The 27,463-nt window shown below is 34.4% G+C and overlaps 1 protein-coding gene across 3 annotated transcripts in view; it reads left to right on the forward strand.

The window, feature by feature from the left end:
* Window positions 1–27,463, forward strand: part of LOC149579533 (lipid phosphate phosphatase 2-like) — a 77,496-nt gene that overhangs the window by 45,499 nt on the left and 4,534 nt on the right. For all 3 annotated transcript variants that reach the window (XM_089833670.1, XM_089833675.1, XM_089833682.1), the window contains 2 exons: window positions 7,008–7,196; window positions 7,312–7,371. In XM_089833670.1, the coding sequence (XP_089689796.1) occupies window positions 7,008–7,196; window positions 7,312–7,371 (249 nt within the window). The remainder of the gene's footprint in view (window positions 1–7,007; window positions 7,197–7,311; window positions 7,372–27,463) is intronic.

The raw sequence follows: 27,463 nt of genomic DNA on the forward strand, positions 1-27,463 counted from the left end.
GTTGGTTGGATTACATTCATCAGCCTTTGGATAGATTTTGGTGGAGTATTGATGGGAGTTATGTTTTAATCTCAAGGAACGGGTTTTCAGCTTCATTCTTATTCATAGTACCTATGTACCTAGAGGTTCTCTAGTTTGATGATGGTAGTACGATATTTGATGCGCCCAGGGTGTTACTTTCAGTTTTTGAGCGGCTTGTTTATTACATCATCTATTTATGGGTTATGCATAGTTCATCAATACATTGCTACCTTATCATATTGGCTGGTTATGACAACAGGGTTTGGGATCCGGGTGTTGACAATATACATCTATGGCTTATTGAGGGGTTGGTTATAATTCTACTCAGTTTGAGACCAGATTCGAGGATAGTCAAAGTTGTACAGTCTACAGGTACAGTGGAATCTTATAGATTTATATGGGATCTAGGAATCCGGTTGATGGATGGGTTGCAAAGTGACACCTTGCTTCGTAGTGTGGCTGGAATTGTTTTTTGATTGGGCTTTAGGGCTGCCTGCAGATTTGTATGGGATCTTGGTACTGATTGCTTGAGGACAAGCAATTTTAAGGAGGGGAGATTTGTAATGTCCCCCTTTCTGGGACATTAGAAATGTTAAAGGCGTATTATATATACTATTAAAATTGACTTGGAGAGCGTGGACTCAAAATATAAAAGGTCAATTTAATGTTATAAAGTGGGCAAAAAGGACAAGGGGAGATAAGACGAACAGCCAGGAGGGAAGTCCAAGAGTCACAGTTATGGGGATAAAAGGAGAAGAGACTTTTTCATTTGGATATGCTTGATTTATTATTCAGATTTCCATTTCTCTCTTGCAAGAGTATTTGGAAAGCTTCAACTTTCAGCTAGTATGATGACGTAGCCCTTTGTGTCGGCAGATAGTAGACGCAAACCCATTGTCCTTGGAGACGTCACATCAGGTGTCTCACATGTGCTTACAGGGTCTTTTCTTAAGTTTTCCAATTTGACTGTAAAGCTGTTGTATTTAGGATTGGATTTTTGAACTCTGGTTATTGTATTGCTGTTGTATAATGCAATAACATGTTTGAAGGAATTTAATGAGAGTTTACTGGTTTGATTTTGTTCGTATGTAATGTATTTTCATACGTTGGTATTTTGAATATTATTTTGGAAAGAATGGGTTATTATCTTGTGGAGAATCTTCTGGTTTTTTTGTTGCATCGTATTACATTTGCATATTTTTAAGTTCTGAATGTATGCTGGGTAAGAACGAGTAAATATCCGGTTTGGGATATTTCACTCAATAGATGCATGCCCCTCTAGATATGCAGGGACACATCCTAAAGGGGCTAGAGATATAGCTTGGAAGTATGCCTTTGAAGGACGGAAACCTAATTTGGTAATTTGTATTGAGTATAAGAAACTAATTAATAGAGGCATATACTGCTTGAACTACCACCTTGTCGACAGCACAAAGCATGCAACGAGGTTTTGTGAGAAGATCACAAAATAAATGAAAAGAGAAATGAATGCCTTGTTTACTGGCCAAGAAGAGAAAATATTGCGAATTGAAAAGGCAAAACTAGTCATGAGGGTGGGCATTATTGAATCACAAAGTCTTTCACTCAACTTTGATGAAGAAGAAACAACACTTGAGGGCATAGCGGGTTCTCTTTGGGTACACTTATCTACAAATCTAACATCCCTTGGGCTATCACTTTTTGCTTCTTCTAGTACAACATCACCATCAACACAACAGTTGTCTTCTATAGATAGATTTTTTGTGCACAAAAATAAACCATCATTGGAATGAATTAGGTGGAAGAGGGATGTGCATTGGCAGGTGGACATTGCTTGTGCCGACTTTTTGTACTTAAACAACATTCCTTTCAATGTTAGAGAAAGTCCATATTGGCTAAAGTTGGTTAGCAAAATGACTAGCATGGAACGGCTACAAGACACCTCCTGCAAACTTCGATGGGAGGTTGGTTCACTTGTTTTAGTTTAAAAATGTTTTAAGTTAGTTTTGAATCTCGATAGCTTATGTTAAATGCTGATTTTTAGAGTGTAGACTAAATTTACGATCCTTTATATCTATGACAGTTACTTATTTTTTGTTTAATATAAGTTATTTTTTAAATCAAAATTGTGTGCTTAAAACAATGTTAATTTTGTTTCATACTTGTAGGTTGCTCACACATGCAATTTCTAGGGCAAAAGAAGTGGTGGATGGATGTACGAATACCAAAAATCAGACCATTAATTTTTTGGTTTCTCAGAAGGAAATCCGTGGAGCCTCTAACAAGGTGCAAACTATTGAAACTTTGGCTCTAAAGTTAGAGCAAGTTATAATGGAGGTGGGAATGTGATGCAAATCATAACCGATAATGCAGTCACATAAGGCAATGGATAGGATCCTCGAAGACAAAGATAGTACACTTTTTTAGACTCCTTGTGCAACGTATGTCCTTGGCCTTCTTTTGTAGGACAAAAAAAAACTATATTGGGTGAGACCGGTTGTAGAAGATGCAAGAAAAATAAAAAATACATCTACAATCGCCCTTGGGTTCTTTGCTCGATGAGAGAATGCACCCAAGGGATGGAGTTGGTAAGAGTAGGAGTCACAAGGTTTGCACTGATTTTCTTAATGTTGCAAAGGTATTCTTACTTCTTTAATCTTTGGGAGTTGAGCATGGTTACACTCAAGTTATTTGAAGAAGCTTGATGGTGAAAGTATTGAATATTTAATTTTTGTGTATTCAAGTCTTTCATTTATAATTTGTAACTTTAATGATCAATTTTTTTGTACTTCTCAATTGTAGGTGATAGAGCCCTTGTTTAGAGTTCTCCACTTGATTGATGGGCATTAAACCCCAATGGGATATCTCTATGAGGCTATGGATAGGGCCAAGGAGGCTATTGAAATATTTTACAAGGTGGACAACCTCAAATTCGACCCCATATGACAAATTATTAATAGGTGGAAATATTACTCTTCCAACTCATTCATGTTGCAGGTACTTCCTGAATTGTTGTTTTGTATTTGCATTACCCTACTCGGATTCTGAATGAGAGGTCAAGAAGGGCTTCAGTAGATGTATACAAAGGATGATACTTGAGGTTGAGGTGAGAGACCTCATTTATTCCGAGTTGTACGAGAATGCAAGAGGCAAACTAATTTCTTCAGGCATGGCAAAAGGAGGAAGAAACACTATTAACTCTTGGCATAATATTTGGAGTTTTGGAGTCTTTTAGATGCATGATAAGTAGATGAAAATTAAAATATTTTTCACATTGCTTTCTAATTCTTTGATATTTTATTTCGTAGATGCTTGGCAGCAAAATTGGGGGTGGAAATGTCCCAAATTTGCAAAGACTTGGCCTCTGACTTTTATGCTAGCCTTGTAGTTCATTTAGTTGTGAGTACAATTGGAGCTTGTTCAAGGCCATCTACATGAAGAAGAGAACTAATTTGTGCGGAAACACCTCAATGACTTTCTATTTGTGCAATATAACCTTTAGCTGCACACAATGAAGGTAGAGAAAACACCAATTGGTCCACTTGGTTTGGATGGCATTGATTCTTATTGTGATTGGACATCATAGAAGCAACTTGCATTATTTATAGAGGATGAGATCTACAATTTGAAGAGGTAGCTACAAAGGAGGGTGGATTCTCAATGAGATTGGATGACATTGAGGAGGATGAGGAGGTGGAGGACAATGAGGAGTCAATGCCAGAGCCAACACTAGCTACATTTAGGATGGAGATCGAGTCACAACCAGCTGTGCAGAGGGAGGAGGCACAACAACATCAAAGTTCTAGGACTAGATCTCCTACCCCTCATGTAGTTTTTACTGGAGTTGCAGGGAAGGTGAAGAGGAAGATGTAGACTATTTTGATGTTGTATTTACTTATAGTTTTAGAAAGATAATTTGCTATTTTAATTATGCTTTAGACTATCAGGTTGCTAGCCGTCAACATTCCACATGGGGGTGCCATTCTGAATCCCAGTTATATTTAAATATATGAAGACTTAGCTTTCTTCTTTTGTTTACTCATTTACCGACTAATTAGATTCATCTCCTTGTTGAATTTTGCAAAAAATGTATTTCTAGTTAAATTTAAGCGTTTTTTTAAGTTGCTAATTTTTTTGCCAATAAGTTGTCGAGTAGTATCTGGTTTTTTGCCCTTTTTGGACCTTGGCGATAAGTTGTTTAGTTTTTCAACTATGTATTGGACACCCTTAGGAAGAGCTTCTCCTTAGAGAGCATCGATGATATCTTTTAGAATGTGATTGAAATTTGTATTTCAACAAGGGCAATAGCTTTTTGAATATCTTTTGGTCCATTCTTTGGTCCACGATGTTCAAATTGATTGTCATTAATATTAAACAAAATACTTTGAGGGAAATTGTAGTCAATCCTTATTGGAGAATACTTTTGGATAACTTTTATGGTAATGCTAGAAATCAAAAGCACAAGTATATTTGCATCCAATGTGCATGATAGACATAGCCATAAAATATTCAAGTCATTTGGCAATATTATTAATCCTTCGGAAGTTATATATCGTTGAACAATGTGGTTGTAGCTATAGCTGACTTTCTATTAGTGATGGCAGTTTGAAGTAAATAATAGAGAGGGATACAAAACGGGGATGTTAGTGATATCGGCAAAGTCAAAAAATGATAAGAATACTTATTATAAAATGAAAGATATGATGAACTTGGGACTATATAAGATAGAAGGTTGAACAATGTTTAATGATTTTGATGCTTATTCCATTTCTGGGTGGACCACCTTTTGTTTGGCACACAATTGGCCAAGTTAATATAGATATTATCGCCCGAGTTCTTTCAGTGATATAGAGGAGCAATCTTATTAATGGAGTGACCTTTTAACTTTAAAGGCAGCATTAATTAACAAAGGATGTCTCCCTTGAATAAGACACCTCTCTTCGTAAGACCATGCAATGGTATTTATAGAAGATGAATCGAAAATAAAACGAGTCTAGCAATGAAGATTATTTGAATTTAAGAAGATATATAATCAGACTGATTTGACAAAAAATAGAAGCATTTTTTAAAAAGGGCAATCAATATAAATAATTTGTTAAAAAAAGTGATGCCTTATGATAAGGTCACATCTCTACTCAAAGAGATGTCTCTAATCATGAAGAGGCATGAAGATAGGTAGATATAGAGGGTGTTAATAAAATGGGAGAAGTGTGTGTGGGGAGATTAAAAGATTATATTATATCATATGGAAGAGAGAGAGAGAGAGAGAGAGAGAGAGAGAGGAATTACTCAAAGAGAGACAACACTTGAGGGTAGAGAGAGAGAGAGAGAGAGAGAGAGAGAGAGAGAGAGAGAGAGAGAGAGAGTTAGGAATTACTCAAAGAGAGACAACACTTGAGGGTAGAGAGAGAGAGAGAGAGAGAGAGAGAGAGAGAGAGAGAATTTAACAGACGTGCCATGTATAAATCAGATTTATTAATTAGCAGATGTCAGTAGCATGTGGAATGAACCATACAATGATTAATTGATTCATAGTGAACATAACATTCTCGATATGAGAAATGAAATATCTTCAGAAAAAAGTGAGGATGGTGTGATTTGATGAGCTAATGATAGATCCCACTTGAACAACACACAAGCTTGAATGATATATCCCAATGAAGATATTTGATTAGATTGGGTTGGTTAGAAGTTTACAACAAGGTTGTCTATTTTTAAATGTGGAAAAATATGTTGCTAAATGAAACTGTATATTTTTCGAAGATATAAAAAGAGCATTGCTTGAGAGATAAACTGCGTGCTTTGAACAAGAGTTATATCATTAATACACCAGCAGATACAAGTATATGAAGAACAGATCTTAAGGAATATATTTGCAGATTTTGTGAAGGATTGTGAGAAGTGTTTGATTGAATTTAAAGGAAAACATTATAGCAGATTTATGGGTGATATTGTAGTAGATTTGTAAATAGACTTCTTGCAGAATTTTGAGTGGCTGGTACCTATTATTTCTAGTAGAGATTGGTATCTCTTGGTAAGTTGGTTGGTAGCTGTGGGTGTTGGTGCCAACAAACTGAGGTAATTGGTGTCTCGTATGGATTGGTGCCCACTAAGTTGTAAGAAGATTTTATATATAGGCAGTATTTTGTCATGTTTTTTCCCGCAAGGGTTTCCATGTAAATATTGTGTTCCTTCTGTGTCACATAATTGTTGCATTTTATGTTGTTGAGTTTGCGCTTTCTTAATCTTTCCCAGAAAATTCAATACATTAGCATGCATCCAGTATCTTAGGATTCGCTCTGAGTCCATTGTAATAAAATCTATCGAGGATTGGACAAAGCAAAATGACCCCCAGAGGACCACCCCAAAATCATGAACACAGAAACGAAAAGTGTATTAAGTTCTGATATTGTTATTTAGTTTGTTTCGCTTGTGTTTACAAGGGGCTTGCTATACTGTTTAATCTAATTTTAATGGTAGACTGTGAAAACACATTGAAGCTACTGGAGGAATAATATTCGCATTTAAATTCTGTGAGAACTATTCTGTTATCCAATATCTTGATGTTGAAACAGTTTCCTCAATTTAAACACATAAATTGAATTGTTCTAATTAGAAGAATATAAATATAACACATTCCATTTTTTCTGTATGAATTATTGTAGTTTGAAACTGCTACTTCAAATCCTGTCTTGCTTTTGGAATCATTATTTGAAACTATAAGTTCTTTCCTAGAGTTAAATGGGTGAAAATTAAATTTTTAGTATGCTTCGGCTACTGATTTTGTAATTAATTAATTTCTTTTTTTTACATTTGCTGTTTCCTCATGGTGTTTAGTTTGAAAGTACTACTTAAAGTGCGTTCTTGCTTAATAGATTCATTGTGAAAACATGGGATACTTTCCTGGAGTTAACTGGGTGATTTCTTTGTAAAATTTGGTTCTGCTTTTGGATTTCTTGTTAAATACACCAATTTAATATTTCTTGGCATTTTATTTCATATTGCAGGGTCATTTGCAGGTTTAGGATTTTTATCATGGTACCTTGCTGGAAAAATTAATTTGTTTGACAGAAAAGGTCATGCCTCCAAACTCTGCATCATTTTCCTTCCACTATTAGCAGCTGCCCTGGTTGGTGTGTCAAGAGTAGATGATTACTGGCATCACTGGCAAGATGTGTTTGCAGGAGGTCTTTTAGGTTGGCATTCTTTGTCTTGGCCATCATATAATTTATTTGTCATGTATTCTTAGACATTTTTTTTCCAAACCTTGCATTATATAATATATATTCTTTGAAATCACTTGCTTCTCAGGCATGGTTGTTGCAACACTATGTTATCGGCAGTTCTTTCCAGCACCATATGAATCAAATGGTGAGGTTCCTTTCTGTCTATTTTTATTTGGGTACACATTCTCATTATCTATTTTGTCGTTAGCATGTCAAAGCACATGCTTACTTTAAGGGAATTAAAAATGTATTCCAGGATTTTCTTTACTGTTATTGCTTGTAAGAAAAATGTTCATTATGATATTAATGCACATCAGTATGTAAGACTTGCTCAACTGCTTATGAGATGATTAGTACAACGTAGGACGGAGCAGCAAATGCTTAAAAACTACAGTCGATAAATAGAATAAATATACAAGCCTTCTGAAACAGAATGTGATAGCTTGATAGTAGATACACTTGCAATTTTTTAATCTTTTTCAATGAATATTACCATAAGTCCAGGCCCCAACTCTGTCAAAGTTTAATAGTTTATGGGGCTTAGAAATTTGACGGACAGTCACTGGCATCTCCAGAAACCATTGTCATTATGGACCTTTAAAATTTTCTTATGTGCTGATGACAGTCAATCAAATGTGATGTCATGGATGTTGTAAGTGGATTTACTTTGGGGGGGGGGCGTGTGTGTTGGGGGGTGAATCAGAGCGAGTAAATTAATTTCAAACGTAAGACTTTACAACTTTAGAAACTGCTGTGTTCCACAAACAAGGAATGATGAATTGTTTACGCATATATACTACTTGACTAAAAATGAAGGTAATCATCCAATCCATCATGACCAAACTTAGAACAACTTACACTAAGCAATTTTGAATAGTGAATGTACTTGAAATACAATATAGGAAGATGATGATGCAAAACATGTGCTGATACAACATGACAGTCTGTTTGAACGTGTAATTTTAAAACTATCTGAAAGTATTAGAGGCGCATAAATAAGTAGAACATCATGATATGATGGCACATGAGTCAAAAGGAAGAATCACATAACACATAAATCTTGTGCTGAGTGGGAAACCCTCAAAACCATATGGTTTTCTCATAGGGAAAAAACCACTCCGTTGAAACCTGTCATCTTTATTGAGCAACAACTTTTCACTTTACAATAGCAGCTTCAACTGCTTAGGGCTTCAACCCTTTACATCATTCTGCAGCTACAACCGCAAAGGAGCTACAACTCTTCCTTTTTACAATGTATCTTTCACAGATTACATATACATAAATGCATGCTTAAGAATTCATACACCTACAAATAGATAACCTTGTTATTTTCCTTTCAAATCAGAACACATACTCTGTATACCAGAAAGTACAAATGTGCCTTTCACTATTTCATCTCTTCTCTATTTGACACACACTCATGCTCCCTCATATAGTGATGTATTTTAGGTTATTACAATCACTGCTCATGTACAGTTACATCAACTTGTAACTGTTATAGGTTTGAATAATTGATCAGTTCAACTGTAAGTCCAGAAAAATGTCAAGTACGGTTGTTATAAAAAAACTGAACCGTAGAAACAAACCTCTGTTCAGGTAATGAACAAAACATAAGCCATTATCAATTCTGCAATGATTTTGCATATTTCAGATTGAGAAACTGAATGTCAAGAACCTGTCAACTGCAACTGTTCATTTTGTCCATACAGTTTTAGGTAAACCAAGCACCTGTTTTTCATATAAATTGACACAAGATTTCGCAATGTGTCTTGCATAATTTCAGCTCTTAAAAAACGAACTTTTATGCCTTCAACTTTTTCATCAATTTCCTTTCTTCATAAGTATTGACAGTTATAAAAGAAAACTTTCTTTTACTAGTTATAAAACGATCTTTTTAAACTGTCAAATTTGTTTCATGTTTTTATCACATTTTAAAACAAACTTTATGCTCTGTTTCAATAAGAATGATTGTATCATAAATCCAAAACTGAAAACTCTTTCAAATCTTTCAATAGAGACGATGAAGACATCTTCACATTTTGGTTGAGAACAAAAAGGAATTTTCTTTCTAATTCATTTTAAAGATTGTAAAGAACTTTTCACTTTTCTCAAACCTTCTTTCAAACTCACAGGTGAAATTCCTTTTTGTCCAAAAATACGAAAAGACATATTTTTCCTGCAGCTTGTATTAGAAAAGAAACCTTGTGCATACCTGATATGTATGAAGAAACACAAATACCTCTGTTAATGTTGTCATTTAGTAGATTAAAAGAACAACCCTCTCTTTGATGAAGCTTTTCACTTTCTTCAGAAGTTTTACTCAAGCCAACACAAATTTCACAAACACAAGAAAATTTATCTTGCATTAGGACTGTGATATGAAGCAGCCGTAGAATATGAGAAACAAACAAAACTTCTGTGAAAATTTGTCACAAGAAAAACTTAACCAAACTGCTGCAAAAATGGCATCATTAGAATCAGACCGTCTTATTGATGTACATACGAAAAACCCATAATATGTTCTGCATCAGAAAACTTCAAAGATTTACAAGCTCATATTCATGGTGGCATCAGTATGGATTTGAAGAAACAGAATAAAAACATCAAAAACATCGTTTACGCATTCTTTTCAAGAATGCCCTTAACCAATTTTAATGATATTTGACATCCACCATACATCTTTGCCAGGTGGCTTTGTGATGGTCATGTTTCAAAAGCATTGTTCTATCCCAAGTTTAAACTTCTAACCCAAGTTCAAACTCACAGTTATTATGAGGTAGAAGTATTAAATGAAACAAATAACCACAACATTATTTCAGTTGTCAAAGATCACAATATTTTGTCTGGTGTAAAAGATGTCAATAAAATAAAACAAGTCAGTTGACTTTTTCAAACTTCCACTGCATGTTGCCACCTTGACATTAATAAACTGATTGTGTATTATTTTAACACAAATTTGCATCAAGGACAAACATTTAACAAACTCCCCCATTGTCCTTGACGGCAAAATCATTTGCTTTAATTCATACATCACAAAATGAGCAAATATAAATGGATGTTTCAGAACTGATAATCACACATCCAAATAAGTATATAAAAATGATTTGAACATATATGTATTTGCATACATGATAAACATAAACATTCATTTACATTGAAAATAGTGAATTATGATGTATAAATGAATTGCCAACCATGTATAACGGAAATACTATGAAATGCCAAGTACACCTGTGCATTACTACCTGTACCTGTACATTCTGATATAACATGTAACCATATAGCACTGTTAAAAACCATCAATGCACTGTCAAAACCTGTAACCAAGAATAGCATTGTCAATCCACTGATCACTAAACACACTGATATCCACTGAAACAACTAAGACCACTGAACACACAACTGAAACTGAAACTGAAACTGAATCACTGATCTGATTTGGAAACTGATTCAAATAGCAAAGCAATGCAAATTCTTTTCTCCCCTATTTTGCATCAAGGAAAATCAACAAGAATGATTAGTGAGAAACGATTTAACAGCAGCAGATTGTGAACCGTCATTGACAAATAGCACCATAGAATAAAAAACTGAGATGAACAGGGGCAATATCATCATAATGCACTGTTATAACCAACATGTAACCAAGTTCACTACATAACCACTTTAAGAGAATCTAAATCTAGGATTAAGAACCTAGATAGGACAATGAAATCTAGCTTCCCCATTTTGAATACTGAAATTTCAAATCAGGCAAGAAAGATGACTCCCAACTAATTATACAAAAAATGTTGACTGAATATCAAAGTCTGAAGTCAAGGTGATTACCGCAACCATAATCTGTGAACAACCAAAGTAATCACTGTGTCCCAATGATATCCAAGATAATCACTCTTTTGGAACCAATGTTGTAGGATAGAGAAAATAGCCAGTAGGACTCTCTCATAAAGAATGTGAGTTGAGTGCTTGAAGAGCATTATGAACATCAACCACAAGTAAGTGATAATTGATACATGGATCAATGTGATCACATGCAAAAATGTAAGCACCATATGAGTATCAAAACCACAAAATAGTGAATCAACCAGAAGAATATCTGTCAATCCTATCACCAAAACATCTAGTGCCAATCAAAAGTAAAGTACATAAGCACATGGAACCATATAATTGTCAGCATAAACCTGTCTGCCCATCAAATATCATGTACTAAGAGTCAAATCCATCAACAATATATGTGATAGCAGGAATCAGTGTACCAACACCTAAAGCAACAATAACCGATGCACATATGCCTTTGGATCAATATGATAATATATGTCAACAATAACATCATAAAGTTTTGGAAAAAAATGTTATATACATCTGCCACAGAGTTGTCCTAATGCTGAAAATCAATGTTGAATACATACCATAATCAGAACTGGAGCTAAACTGAATTTTCTTCTGATTATCTTCTAATCACATTATACTACTTTTTCTAAGAAGAACTTCTGGCATAATTTGTGTACATTGGTTTGTGTTATTCTACGGACATTGTTTTACACATAGTTCAAGATCAGACTCGCAATGCAATATTTCATATAAAGTCTTAGACCTTATGTATGGATGATCTGAAATGCCAATCATTTTCAATTATATGATCTATCTCCATTAAATATGCTCTTTATCCTTTGTCTCAAAGTTAACACTATCTTCACATAATTCAGTTTCATTTTGCCACTACTGTTCATAGTCATATATTAATGAGACAAAGATTGAACCATATAATAGTATGAGCTATTTTTATCCATAGTGACTTTTCAGGCAAAATGGTGAGACAAGACTACTTGCTAATGATATGATGACTCCTTTAAGCAATGATTATCAAATCTTTAACAGATCAATGAACCTGTGTAACCATTAATGAATCAGTCAACATAACATCGGAAGACTTCCATATCTTGTATAACCACCATTTGGATATGTCAATGTGATAATACTGTAACTTGTAGCTTGCTCATATAAAATATTGCCTTTCATATTGTACCAAGTGTTAAAGTATAGCTTCAGTCGAATTGAAGCACATAACAGATTATGAATTGGTAATATATATATATATATATATATACACACAATCAAATGTTTATATATAATATATATCTATTACCTATTATCATCATTATATATATATATATATATATATATATATATATTCATAATAATAATCAAATCATATTTCCTTAAAGTTATCGGGCAGCATGTTATCTGCGATCAAGTAGCAGTATGTAGTCTGCAACCACTAACTAAGGATTAACTACGTGTGTTTAGTTATAAGAAATATGGATTACATCCACATAGGGACATGACCCTACGTGGTCATAGCGTGGCCATAGGCCACGTAGAGTTATGTCTTTACGAGAACTTAACTTATTCTCTCATATGAAAAGGCTGACGCTTCTGGGAGAAAGTGAAATAACAAAAACACAATCTCAAGTATCCGCAGCAGCGATCAGACCTTAATTTGGAAGATTTCTAAGTTTGTTGTTATCAGTCTATATACAGATTTAAGTCTGATATTAAATCAGACATTTATTATTCTGATCATATCTGACATACTACTAAGTATTGATAGTAAATCTGATATACATAGTTTATTCTATCAGAGGTCCTAATTACTTTCACATGGTATCAGAGCCTAACTGATAGACTAAAACATTCAGTTCAATTACATCTCAGATTCATTAAATTATCTCAAATTGGCAACTATGGTGAATCTTGTAAGACTAGAAGATAGACTTAAGGTGCCTCCAACTTTGCATCATGGAAAACATGAATAATGATTATCCTTCGAGAAATGGAATGAGAAGGATACATAGAAGAAAATAAGTCAAACACCTGAAAGTGATCCTGACAAAACGACTTGGAGAAGACATAATAATAAAGCTATGAAGATTATTATAGATTGCATCAAAGATCATATACTCCCATCATTATCAAGTCTCGAAACAGCATATGAGATGTTCACCACTGTTAAAAATACATTCGAAATTAATAATACCAATAGACTGCTAACATTGAAGCAACAACTTCTATACATCAAAATGAACAATGGAGAGTCTATTACATCATATTTTTTAAGAATTGCAGAATTAAAAGATCAACTTGCCATCATTGGAAATCAAGTCGATAATAAAGAACTGTACTTAATTGCTCTAAAAGGTTTACCTTTATCTTGGGAAACCTTTATCGGTGGATTGAGCTCTCAACTTGAACTACCAAATTTTGAGCAAGTAAAAGATGAATGCACTCGAGGAGTTGAGACTAATCTCAAGAGGAATCAGTACATATCAAGAGGGAGAAATTCAAGCTCTGCAAACTAATTCGAACAACAAGGGAAAGAAGGGTCAATTCAAGTGGAAAAGAGGAAAATGAAACCAATCATACAAGAAAAGAGATTGGTCCAAAGTACATTGTTACAAATGTGATAAATTTGGTCACACTTACAAAGTCTGCCCAGAACGAAAGAAAATTCAAGCTGCACTAGCAAAAGTCAAGGATGAAAATTTAGCATTCTATTTAGCCCTCTCAAGTGAACTAAACTCCAACAAAAATACATGGATAATAGACAGTGGGGCATCTCGTCATATAACAGGATTTTTAGACAAATTCAAAATATTTGAAGATTACTCTAAAAAAGTAACTATTGTGGATAATTCTACATATCCAGTAAAAGGAATTGGATCTCGTTCTATAGAACTAAAAACAAGAATCACTATTCAGCTAAAGAATGTATTATTTGTACCTAACATAAAAATTATTTGTACTTGACATAAAAAGAAACTTAGTTTCAATATCTGGCTTTGTAAATCAAGGGTATCGCATTGCATTTCAAGAAGATAAAGTTTTATCCTAGCCCAAGAACTCCAACATCAAGAATGCTATCACCATTGGACTTAGAGATGGAAGCCTGTGTAATCTTTGTAACCATCAAAATCTAGTCTTGAATCATGAAATTACAAAATCTAATGAAATCAGGCATAGAAGGCTAGGCCATCTTCATTTTCATGCCTTGCCATCTATAGAAAAATTGTAATAGGCTTACCTAGCCTCAAAGCTGATCATGCTGGAATAAGTAAAGGATGCGCCTTAGGAAGAAACACCAAAGGATCTTTTCCCAAAAGTGAACATAAATCCAAAACAATACTTGAACTTATTCATACTAACATGTGTGGTCCTATGTCAGTCCCTTCTCTAAATGGGTGTCTTTACTATGCAATTTTCATAGATGATTTCTCTAGAAAACTTGGATTTACTTCTTAAAAATTAAGGAGTCAAGTGAAGTATTATCTAAATTCAAAGAATTCAAGGCTCTAGTTGAAAATCAATTTGGGAAGAAAATCAGAACCCTAAGATCTGATAATGGGGGTGAATTCATTTATGAAAACTTCAAAGAATTTTGCACCTTTGTTGGGATTAATAGGGAGTTTTCTATGTCATATAATCCTCAACAAAATGAAGTTGTAGAAAGGAACAATAGATCTATCATAGAATCAGCCAAAACCATGATGCATGACCAAAATATTTACATATCATTTTGGGCTGAAGCTTCCAACATCGCAGTTTACATTCAAAATAGATGTCCTCACTCAATCTTAGAGAACATAACTCCTAAAGAAGTTTACTATAAATAAACAAGACTTAAGTCATTTAAGAACATTTGGATGTCCTGTATATATTCACATTCCCAAAGAAAAGAGAACTAAACTAGAACCATCTGGAAAGAAAGGTATATTTGTAGATACAATGAATCTTTCAAAGGCTATAGAGTTTATGTCCCTGGGTAGAGAACCATTGAAATTAGTAGAGATGTAAAATTTGAAAAGACGTTGTCTTTAACCTCTCTAAAAACATTGACGAATCAAACACAGAATCAACTAGCGAATTAGATGAGTATCCCATAGATGAGAATCAAAGGGAGAATAGTTTTGAAGGAAATGGACCACCTTGCCCTATCAGAGGAAACATTGAAAATCCTAACAATAAAAAGAGTCCACTTTGGGCAAGAAAGATGATCGAGGAAAATCAAGTAGAACCTGATGAAGTCTTTAGAGAAAACAAAAGAATAAGAAGCCACATGCTATGTTGCACTAGTATTTGAACTCATAAAAACAGAACCTTCAAGTGTTGAAGAAGCATTATCATGTCAACCTTGGTAAGATGCAATGATTGAAGAATATCAATCCATATAAATAAATGATGTATCAGACCTAAAGATAAATTGGTGGTCTCCTCCAAGTGGTTATTCAAAATCAAACATGCACCAGATGGTAGTATTGAAAAACTCCAACCCAGATTTATAGCTTGTGGATTTTCACAAAAGGAAGGACTAGATTATGAAGAAACCTTTGCTCCAGTTGCTCGTTACACATCTGTTAGAACTATCATAGCCATTGCAGCATTCAAAGGGTGGAAGATACACCAAATGGACAGTAAAACTACATTTCTAAACGGTGTAATTGAAGAAGTATAGATACAATAACCAGAAGGATTTGTCACCCATGACAAAAATTCCTATTTATGTAAATTGAAGAAAGCACTATATGGTCTAAAACAAGCCCTCAGGGCATGGTACAAAAGAATAGACAGTTATCTTTCAAAATTAGGATACTCCAAAAATGCGCATTCTTTTCAAGAATGCCCTTAACCAATTTTAATGATATTTGACATCCACCATACATCTTTGCCAAGTGGCTTTATGATAGCCATGTTTCAAAAGCATTGTTCTAACCCAAGTTCAAACTCACAGTTATTGTGAGGTAGAAGTATTAAATGAAACAAATAACCACAACATTATCTCAGTTGTCAAAGATCACAATATTATGTCTGGTGTCAAAAATGTCAATAAAATTAAACAAGTCCATTGACTCTTTCAAACTGCCACTGCATATTGCCACCTTGACATTAATAAACTGACTCTAATATTTTAACACAAATTTGCATCAAGGACAAACATTTAACAATGGATGCCTTTGTCATTATGTGAAGGTTCATATATGAAACTTAAAGATGAAAATGCTGAGTTATAATTGCATGCTGCAACCTAGAATTTGGTAAATTTTGAACTTTGTGATTGCTATATAACTAAGTTGCTAGTTTGGGTTCAGGTTCGAAGACTGGTTTGCTAGCATGGCAAAATTCTGGAATGGGGTTTGGGTTCGATATTACAAAAGTATGTAAAAATTATATATATGTATGCATGTATATAGATACATATGTATGTAGCCTAGAATTATGAATTAAGATTAGAATGCCACATAGTATGACAGAATCAACAAAAGACACTATAAACTTCTAAAATTAGCATGATATCAACATCAACATATTAAAATAATAATATTGAGTTCAAGTATCATTGTTTTGACTTTCAAGAATTGAAACTTTATCATAAGTTCCAATCATCTAATGAATTATCTAAATCTTCATGATGATCTTCTTCTTCTTCATAAAAGGCATTAGTTGATTCATACAGTGCCAATGCCAATGGGATCAGCTGCACCAACAACATTCTTGCTTTTTAAGTCCTCTAATGCTTATTACTTTTTACTGGACAAGAATAATTGACATCCTACTTGAAAGTTTTTGTAGAAGTAGCTTGCAACTCCCTTCACTTATTGAAGACATTGTTTTATTGTGATATTGCTATCTGGATTTAACTGTGTGATTTTGAGTCAAACTCATTGACTCATGTTTCATGAGTAGATTCAACATGAATCCATCTTCATAATAATAAATATGAATCCATGAATCCATCTCCTACTTATCGACATTGTTTTATGTTTAAAATATGATTTATCACTATATAGAGGGTAATTAATCGATCAGGGGTCGTTATCAGCAATTGGATATAAAAGTATCTTGAGTGGAAGAAATCTTGAGGGCTAATTTAATTTGATGTGATAAATATCGGAACTTCAGCAAATTTTGTTTACTAATGTTAAAGATCTTATTCAAATTTTGTAATAATTGTTTTCCGCATTAAATATAGAATGTTTTCTGTGGAACTGTATGTGGTTCGCAGCTCGTGTACCTAGGTCTGCCCTGGTTTGACCTAGGTTCAGCCTGGATGAACTAGCCTACCTAGTTTCAAACCGTGGTCAAACCCACTGGCAAATCAGAGCAGGACTACAAACTGGTTTGAACTTCGCCTGGTCTATATAACATTGTTTTGCATTGCAACAAGGCTGATGAGCCAAATTGTGTGTCAAAGAAAAGAAGAACCCTATATAGGATGGATCAAGAGATAGGGATTGCTTCTTTTGTCAATTTTATTGTTGTTGCTTCTCATCTTTGAACCTCAATTAGTTTCTTTACTCTCTAGCTAATTGTTTTCAGATGCTTGATAGTTTTGTGATTGTTGATTATATCTTTACAATTGGTCCTTCTAAATTATTTGTTTCAAAATGCTTTTAATGATGGTGATTCGTGTTTATGTCTTTGAAACTGTTTCTTTTTAATTTAAAAAAAAAAAAACTTTAGATGGATGAAATGTAGAAAAATAGGGTCAAGCCAAAAAATGTAAACTAGGAATCCTTTCCAAACTCTTTCATTGGGTAACAATCAATTAGGCCCAACCTCAACCCGTTAGTAGAGCTGGGTTCTATGGTTGATTATTTCCTTTTGAATGTTGACTAGCTAATGATTTAATGTGAAAATGCAAGAACAAGGTAAAAGGGATGTAAAATTAACAATAAGCGGCATAAACAATGAGATACAAAACAAAAGTCGACTTAGAAGTACATATCTAGAAATGAGGTGCAAAGAGGAATTTGTGTTTGAAATTTGGGCCCAAAATAAGACTATGAAGTCAAGTGCCATAGTCTAGACTAGTGTTAGAAGCCTCAGACTCGACAAATAAAAAAACCTAAGAAATTCAAAGATTTTTAAGGATTTAAAGCTTTTTTCATGCATAATTTAGTCAATTAACATCAACGGTACAATAATTGAGATAAACAAAAGCTACTTTGTACACTTGCACAAGTTTACATCGATCACAAAAGTATCAATGGGAATTTCTGGAGGAAATAAGTTAAACTAAAATTATAGATGGTATAGTTTATTTATTATCATCATGTTGAGCATTGTGTTCATGTTCAAGATTGTTCGTGTTACCTCCCTTGAAGTGGACTATAGGGTTGCTCCCTCGAAGGCGTAATGTTATCAAGTGTTTACAAAAACATTCATATTATATTCTTCTACTATGCAAGTTATTTCAGAAATATTGTCCTTAATGCATTGCTTTCAAATTTCATAGTGCTGTTTAAAAATTTTAATACCCGGTTCTAGGACATTGTGATTACAGTCTATGATATGACATTGCTTTTTTGCATTTTTTTTGGTGAAATCCTTTTTTTAATCTGCTTTATAGGCAAATTGTTGTGTTTTATACCTGCTACATGCAAGACACCTTTTACTACTCCATATTGATTGCCTTATTGGGAATCACTGTTACAAATTTCTGGAACTCGATATTGCACTGCAATTATAAATGCCAAAAAAAACATTAAAAAATTAAGTAATGTTAATTTTTAACTTTATGGCTTGGCCATGGAAGAGTCCTGGCTACAAGATTCTCTAAGTAGGAGAGTTCATGAACTCTGAGAGTTTTGTTCTACATGACTTTGATAGGACTTTTAGAGTCCTGTAATACTGGTCTAGACAAGTTTATTGGTGCAAATAGGTGTTTGATCTAGTTTTAGAAGCCTTCAAGTTGTTTTCCATCCAAATTTTAGGTCAAAATAAGCCTATGTAGCTAGATGCCACAATCTAGGATTTTCCTGCTAAATATTTTTTGGTAATCTATTTCTCATTCTACTCTATTCTTCTATGCCTTCAAACTTGGTCTTGAAGTTGTATTTGAATCTGGAAATGCACAAAAGAGGAAAATGGTTTTGATGTATTGGGGCTTGCCTATACCAAACCTCAGATAAGTGTTAACCTCCACTATATCTATGATTGATTAGAAAAGAGAGCTTACTCCTGGTTGGGTAGAGGCCAAATCTGAAATAAAAATCTGAATTGAAAGATTATACCAAACTAACAAGAATCAGAATGGGATCGGAATTGGCAAGGCTGAATGGAATCGTGAATCGACCATGAATCAGAATCGAATTGGCCATGAATCGGCAAATTAAAAAAACCCTTGAAATTTAGTGTGTTACTTATTTCATAAACCCTTTCTTGCTGATTCGATTCACCGATTCACAAAAAATCATTTGGCTTGAATCGAATCACTGAATCGTGTGAATCGCGTGAATCACCGCGATTCTCGGAATCATGGATTATACAATTGGATTGGCAAAGATGTTTATGCAATGCTCTTCAATTAAGCAATACAAGTGTTGGTGCAATAACATGATAAATCATGAAAATATACTTGAAGACAACTTGCAGCTTAATGCTCCTTTTACTCAAATGTGCTCTTGAATGAAGGAATTGAGTGCTTGAATGAAACTTGTGGATTTCAGAAGATAAAAGATGATCAAATGAATTGGAGATGATACCTTTGTATAGGGTTCTTAGGTTTTTTGACATTTAGGTCAACTTGCAATGGTCAAGTGCAAAAGTTGAGACCGAATTCCACAATGTCAAGGCTGCCAAGTTGATCCCGTCAAAATTGTGATGGAACAATGTTGATCATTGGAGTGGTGCTCTACAAACTTAACAAAATAGGCCCTTCTTTTGTAGGAATCAAGATATTAGAGCCTTGGTGTCAAATCTGGTCCTAATTTTAGATTGACAATGATTAAATGTGGAATATGATGTCTTGAAATGTAAAATAGAACAGGATCCAAATAAGCTTGAACTCATAGGAGCGGGTACACTAAAGCAAGAGTCCAAAAGGAGTCTGAGATTATTCGGGGCTATAATTACAATACAACAATGGCTATATTTTTAACAGTGTTACACGAGGACTCACAACCCCTCACAAACCGCAGAATACTCGTCCCCAAGACATCCCCACACCGGGTACTCACGTACCCAAGTACCCTCACCTTCGGGCATTTTGCAATCATGTTGTCACTAGAATGGGAACTTGGATTTCTATTTGACTTTTGATTTTTGAATGTTACTATGTTGAATGTTCATTGGTTCTAGTTCATGCTATAATTTTGCTATGTTCAAGTATTTTAATTTGGTATGTTCTATTGAAACATCATTTTATAACAAGCATTTCAAGTTCTATATGTATGCTATACAACACTCTCCCTGCCTCGTCCCTTGGCCATCCCCTGGCCATCCTGAAAATGAGGGCCCCTTTTGCCCCATCTTTCAATCCATCCCACAAACTTGCCCCAATGTCCCCCTGTCCCGATGTACCCTAGTATTGGTGTTAGATTGATTTTTAATAATTCTTGATTGCCATGCATTATAAACAGGCATTTCTTATCACCATTTGGAGCATATATTTTTGGTCAAAGCTGCCTCAAGTCTTCCTAACTAGTTATATGATAATGCCTCCTCACTCCTACACTAGATGGAAGAATAATATGTCATTCCTTACCTGCCCTTTTGAGAAAGTAGAGGTTTTTTATTCCTTTGACATGCTTCACATGCCTCAAAGAACAAAATTATACACTTTGTACATAGGAAGATGGCTAGTGTTCGTTTTCTTGCCAGTACCTTATTGGGATATGGCAAGAAAATTATTTGGTAAAATAAAAATCATTTTTTAGTAAAATTAGTAAAATGTAAGTCCTAATATATTTTTCAATTTTCTTAATTCTAGTCAACCAATTATTAGAATACGAGGAAAATAAACTATATTATTTAATTTTTATATTATTTTTCTAGGAAAAATTTCATAAGAAATTTTCAATTTCAATGGAAATTTCTAGGAGATGTAAAGACACTTTATTTTGAGTCACTTGACATTGGTTGACACTCCAATTTGTGGTGTCTCCAAGGAGGCAAGTATCTTGGAGATGACAACCAAGGATCAAGGTATGAGTCTCTTGTATAATGTCCTCTTCTACTCAGTGATCATTCAGGTGTTGATTAGTCTATTCTCTTGTGATCTTGGTAGGCTACTTCATAGATATAAGGAATGAGAGAGGCTAACACTATCAATAATTAATTGATGGGGAAATAAATAAATTTTTTTTAAGCCCATAAAGTAATATTATAAGGGAAAAGTCACTTTGGGTTATAAAATTAACCTATAAAAAATGAAGTTTCTTAAGTCATGAAATAAAGTAATAAAGTGACTTAATTAAAAAGGTATTAAAATATTAAGCAACTTCACTAGGAAGGCAAAATTAAAAATGACTATTTCTAAGTTACCATGGTACCTCCCCTCCACACTAGGAAAAGTTCGAACCGGTTTGTGGTTCTAGTCTGGTTCGGACTTGGTTTGGGTAGGGTACGATTTTTGCCCTGTGGGTTCAATCGGATTTGAACCCGGGCGAACCAACACCAAAAAGTTCGGACAGTTCAAACCTGCAGCAAACTGGGCCGGCCTCGTGGACAGTAAAAAAGTGCTTTTTTGGGCAGCAACGAAATTTTTTGTGGCGTCGACAACCCTAAAAGTTGTTATGAATTGCTTTTGGTGGCCTCTCATTGTCATTTAATGTTTCCAAACAAGTTATTTTGTCTCAAGGAAGAGCACATAAGTTTTTGAGTAAGCATACGGTTGTGCTAGGAAAGTTTGAATATTAATAGTTTTTCTGATTTTCATTCCATTAGTTGAACAATGAATGTGAAACAATGGTACTTGAACTTGATATTTATAATGTTTTGAATCTTTGATGTTGAAGTTGATTGAAGTATATGATAGTATGATAACTATGATTACAAGTTTAACTGTTTATGCCTATGGTGTTTTTTGTTGTTAAAATGTGTTTATGCTACTATGCTACATTCTAATTTTAACTTATGCTTCATAAATATGTGTATATATATAATTTTTACATATTTTTGCACTAACGAACCCAAACGAACCCAAACCCCTTCCGAAATTTTGACGAACTTGCGAATCAGTCTTCGAATTTTGAACTTGGAACTGAACCTGAACTGGCAACTTAGCTGTATTTTATCTATTAAGCCTTTAGTACTAGGATGAACTTTTTGGAGGAAGGAATTGTTTATTAAGAATCACATATTGTGATTTGAGGTCGAAAGGTGGTTTAGAAATATTTTTAAGGGGTTTCCTTCTTGAAGTATTATGATATGTTGATTTGCTACTTGATAATTTTTTCACTGTTTGACAGTAGCAGCCATATTTGAGGGCGAAAACCCTTGGATATTCGTAGGTTGGACAGAAACCCAACAAATCATTACAACAGTATATTTGATGTAACAACCATGCATGTATTGTATCAAATCATTATCAATAGATTTGTGTTTGTAATCGCTTATTTCCTTTGCATGTTTAGTCTGCATGTTATTTTGCAATGAAATGAAGCAATACGCGGCAAAAATTGAAAATCCAAATCAAATTTGAAACAATATCATAGTTCAAGATATTTCAGTGGTATCAGAGCACAATGACCCTGCTAGCTTGTAAGGATTTTTAGTTGCATGTCAAGATATTCAGTTGCTTGCCAGGTTTTTCAGTTGCATGTCAGATTTTGTACTTGCATGTGTGTCAGATGTAATTGCATGGCAGTTTGGTGAATACCCAGATGATTGCATGTTAGTTTAGGAGAAGTTTGTAAAGAGGGTTACCATTGCATGTTATTTTCAAGAAGGCCTGGTTAGTGGATTTGTGTTGCATAATAGTTTGGTGGATACCCAGATGGTTGAATGTTACTTAAATCACAGTTTAATGAAGCGGCTTTGTTTTATATGCCATTTTCAATTATGCAAATTTTTGAATTTCATTACATGATAGTTCTAATCAGATCTGAAAGGCAAGTGTTCTTTGCATGTTAGTATTTTATTCATGTGTGTTAGTGAATGAACTCAGAGGTATATTGCTAGGAATAGAGGAAACAGATTCAGTATCTATTTTGAACATCTACAACAAGGGTATAAATGGTTACATAAATGACTAAAATTACAAATGGGAAATTGTTACCTAAATTGCTTCTTGCCTCACCAGCTAAAGAAAGGGATAGAAAAATGGTGAAAGTCCACAAAGAAGTGATCAACATATGGAGAAAACCCATTTGTTACCTAAATTGCTTCTTGCCTCACCAGCTAAAGAAAGAGAGAAAAATAGTGAAAGTCCACAAAGAAGTGATCAACATATGAAAAAAACTTGTGAATGGTATTAATGACTTCTTTTAAGCAGCTCAAAAATATCAATTGCATATGTCATTTTATTGTTAGAGAAATTGCTTTTGGAAGTGTTAAATTTCCCAAATTTGCTGCAAATGTATTAAGCATTGCCTTATTAGGTACGTGTGTTCCAAATGCAACATCCTTTTAGATTTATATATAGAGAGAATAGGCCATGAATAGACATGTCCCTTCATGGGACATGTCTATTCATTAATTAGATAATTAATAATAATAACAAATTTAATCGCGCGCACACACACACACATGTATGTATGTATGTATATTATATTAAATTTTTCTCATTTGAGTTTTTAACAATGACCTTATATCTCAATATAAAGAACACACACATGCGCGCACACACACATATAAATTATATCTCATATATATTTATATATAGGTTTATTCGACTGAAGCTATCAAACATCAACACTTCATCTTAGCTTAGAAGGATAAACAAATAAGGATAAATATTACTTCAACGTAATATTACAAATAACAATTTTAAAGATATCTCATTTGATAGCTTAGACTGTTTTCACCATTTGATACTGCATTCGATATCATGAGTATTGGTCTCCCAGAATATCAAGATATGATTTTCACCAAGTACCCAAATAAGTTTTGATATCATATTTGATATCAAGAGTATTGGCCTCTTAGAATATCAATGATATTCACCAAGTACTCAAAAGGTTTTGAATCTTGATATCACATCTGATATCAAGAGTATTGGCCTCCCAGAAGTTGAGATGCAAGACATTCACCATATACTCAATTTGTTTGATTTCATAAAACTGTTTTTCAAATCATGAAGGATCGGTCAGAAATCAGAATCTGCGGCCAACTCTTCCAGCTGTTAGGAGCTTCCTGTAGCCATCGATTACTTAGCTGGCTTTATTATTTCAAACACACAAACACTTAGAAAAGAAAACTGACTCAACTGAAAATGAAATTAACTCTATCCTAAGTGGCTATAATTGGAGAGCTTATACAAACAGTGCTCCATTTATGCCACCACACTGTAGGACTTCATTAGAAACACAGAAATTTTAATCCTACTAACAAACAATGCTAAAACATTACATCAACTTCCCTCATAGTTTTTGCAATTTCCTGTAGTGTCATCTTTGTTATATCTTCCTATCGCACAATTCTGAAGTATTGTTTCATCTTTGTTTGTTCCTGTAGTATATTTCAACATGTTAGTTCCTGTAGCATAATCTGTTTGGTCTGCTCCTGCAGCAATAATGACAAACACGTTGAAGTCACTGGTGATGAGTTTATAGATCATCCCAATGCTGAGAATTCATTTGAAGTAGAAGCCAAATGTTCACTTCAGCCATATGAGGGTTTAAGCAAAGATGATTGTAGAAGAGAGATAAACATGACTTATCTTGATGTTAAGCATGAGATTGATATGGATTCTTTAGATGAACACAATGCATTTTCTAGTTTGTTAGTTGCTTCCAATGATGACACAATTCTTACACATGAAAGAAATCAGAACATGGTATCCAAACTGCAAGTGTTAAGAATGAAGTTTCCAATAAAGAGGTGCTTCTAAAACTTAACGACATGACACAGATGCACAACAACTGTGCTGATTGTTATAAAAAAATGATATATCTCTTCATTCTCAAGTTGTACTAGCCCATGATCATGGAGAAAACGATGTGATTGAGTCAAGTAATGCTGGCATTTAAGTTTTGAAAGATGATCATGAGTTGTTGGTTGATGATGCATCCTCCAAGAGGATAGAATTTTTTCACCTTGGAACAATAAAACTAAATCAGTCCCAAATTATGTTCGACAGTTGGATTGAGAAGGCAAAGGAAGCTGATTTGATAGGCCAACAGGTCAATTTTCCCCTGCAACAAACTACTCTTATTGGTGGACATAATGATTCTATGGGAGTTATTTTTAGGGGGCCAGCCACTCATGAATTGACTTTGGGTGTTGGTGATGGAATCTACATTCCAAATTTGATATTGGCACCTAGTTCTTGTGATGGTACAACTGCATATTGGTTGAAGCTTGAGTCAAATGACATGGGTTGTTTAGTGACAAGTGACTGTCCTACACAGCTGTTCACTACATTTTCAGAATTGTTCGAGTCTACATCAGATTTATGCATTGGAATGAGCAGGGACACGATTACGTGACGGGAAATCCTCATGAGATGAGTCTTCTACTTTTGCCTTGGTATGATGACATCATTACCATCCTATTTGTTGCTGTTTTCAGATATATCAACAATATGTGGTGGCCTCATTTGTTCATTTTTGAATATGTTGAGAGTTGCTTATCACATCCTTTGGTTGGTCTACATGTATGGTTGGATGATTGGTCATGATTCCTTTGTATTAGACTACTACATCTCATATAGTAGGTTCTATGTTTGGGATTTAGGTATTGACCAGCTGGGTCAGTAAGAACAGAGTGCTCGTTTCCTAGATAAAGCATTGGCAACTACATTTTTTCTTGCCCTTTACATACTCAACATCAAAGTTGTAAACTTGGAGCTTGCTTACCCACTTCTGATGCCGGTCATTTAGGTCCTTTCATTCCAGAAAGTACTTGAGACTGTTGTGATTGGTTTGGACCACAAATTTGGATCCCACTAGATATTGACTATACCTGACTAGTGGATGCATAATCACTAGCATCTCCTTATTATATGTGGAAGACAATATCTGAGGATCTCTGAGTTTCTTGCTTTCAAATGCAATAGGGTGCTTGTTTCGCATCATAACTGCACCAATACCCTGTCCCAATGCATCACACTTGACAACAAATGGCTATGTGAAGTTGGGTAGTGCCAATATTGGATATGTGCATCATTAGTCCACCAGAGCACAGCTCCTTCTTAGTAAGATTAGTGAAGGGCGATGCCAACTGTGAGAACCCTTGCACACACCTCTTGTAGTAACAACACAAATCCAAGGACCCTCTCAATTCAGATATTTTCTTTGGAGGGGGCTAATCTAGAATTGCTTGAATTTTCTTTTGGTGTATTTTATCATCATCAACTCCAGTCACATGCCCAAGGTAGAGAATCTCTGTCATCCCGAATTCAGATTTGGAGGCAAGACTACATTCAGATTTGGAGGCAAGACTCTCTCCATGATACCCAAGACTACATCAAAACGCTGTATACAAGATATCATTAAAAAACCAGAACAAACTTATGCAATTGCTCATGAAAAATGTGATTCGTGCAAGACTGAAATGTTGCTGGTGCAATTGTGAGTCCAAATGGCATGACAAGGAACTCAAAGTGCCTTGTAGTGACAATTGAAAGCACTCTTCTGCATATCTTTTTCCTAGACATTTATCTGATGATAGCATGAGCGAAGATCGACTTTAGAAAAATATACAGCCCCGTGTAGCTCATCCAAAGCTCATTGATCCTGGGAATGGGTACCCATTTTTAATGGGCTTTTCATTCAAGGCCCTGTAGTCTATGCACATGCACAATGTTCCATCCTTCTTCACCAATACAACTGAAAAAGCAAAATGGCTGGAGCTATGATGTATGTGTCCCATTTTCAGTAACTCCTTAGATTGTCTTTTCAATTTCCTCCATGGTAATAACTGGCTTTGCACCCTCCTCAAGCTTACTAACATGCTAAAATCCATGATCAGGTGGACGACCAGGAGGAATATCTCCAAACTGCACTATGCTTATCCAATACTATCTGGATATCTATGTGATACTCTTGGCTCATTTCTAACCGAAGAATTTGTAAATTTCAAACGTACAAATAGCTCACACATTGATGACAATTAGTCAGTGGAATCTTTATCATAATCTGAATATGCAAGCTTTTGTCTCCAGTTTAAAACATACCAGAATATCGAACCCTTTTCTATCAACAATAGTATTGTATGTTTTTGATGGATTTCCAGAACTCACTACCTGTTGAATGGATTGACCTTGGCTCAAGCTGTATGATATTTCTCCTAGCTGTAGTGTA

This window comes from Cupressus sempervirens, chromosome 1, assembly GCF_028749045.1.
Source record: "Cupressus sempervirens isolate cs-2001-9-10 chromosome 1, ASM2874904v1, whole genome shotgun sequence".
Classification (NCBI taxonomy): Eukaryota; Viridiplantae; Streptophyta; class Pinopsida; order Cupressales; family Cupressaceae; genus Cupressus; species Cupressus sempervirens.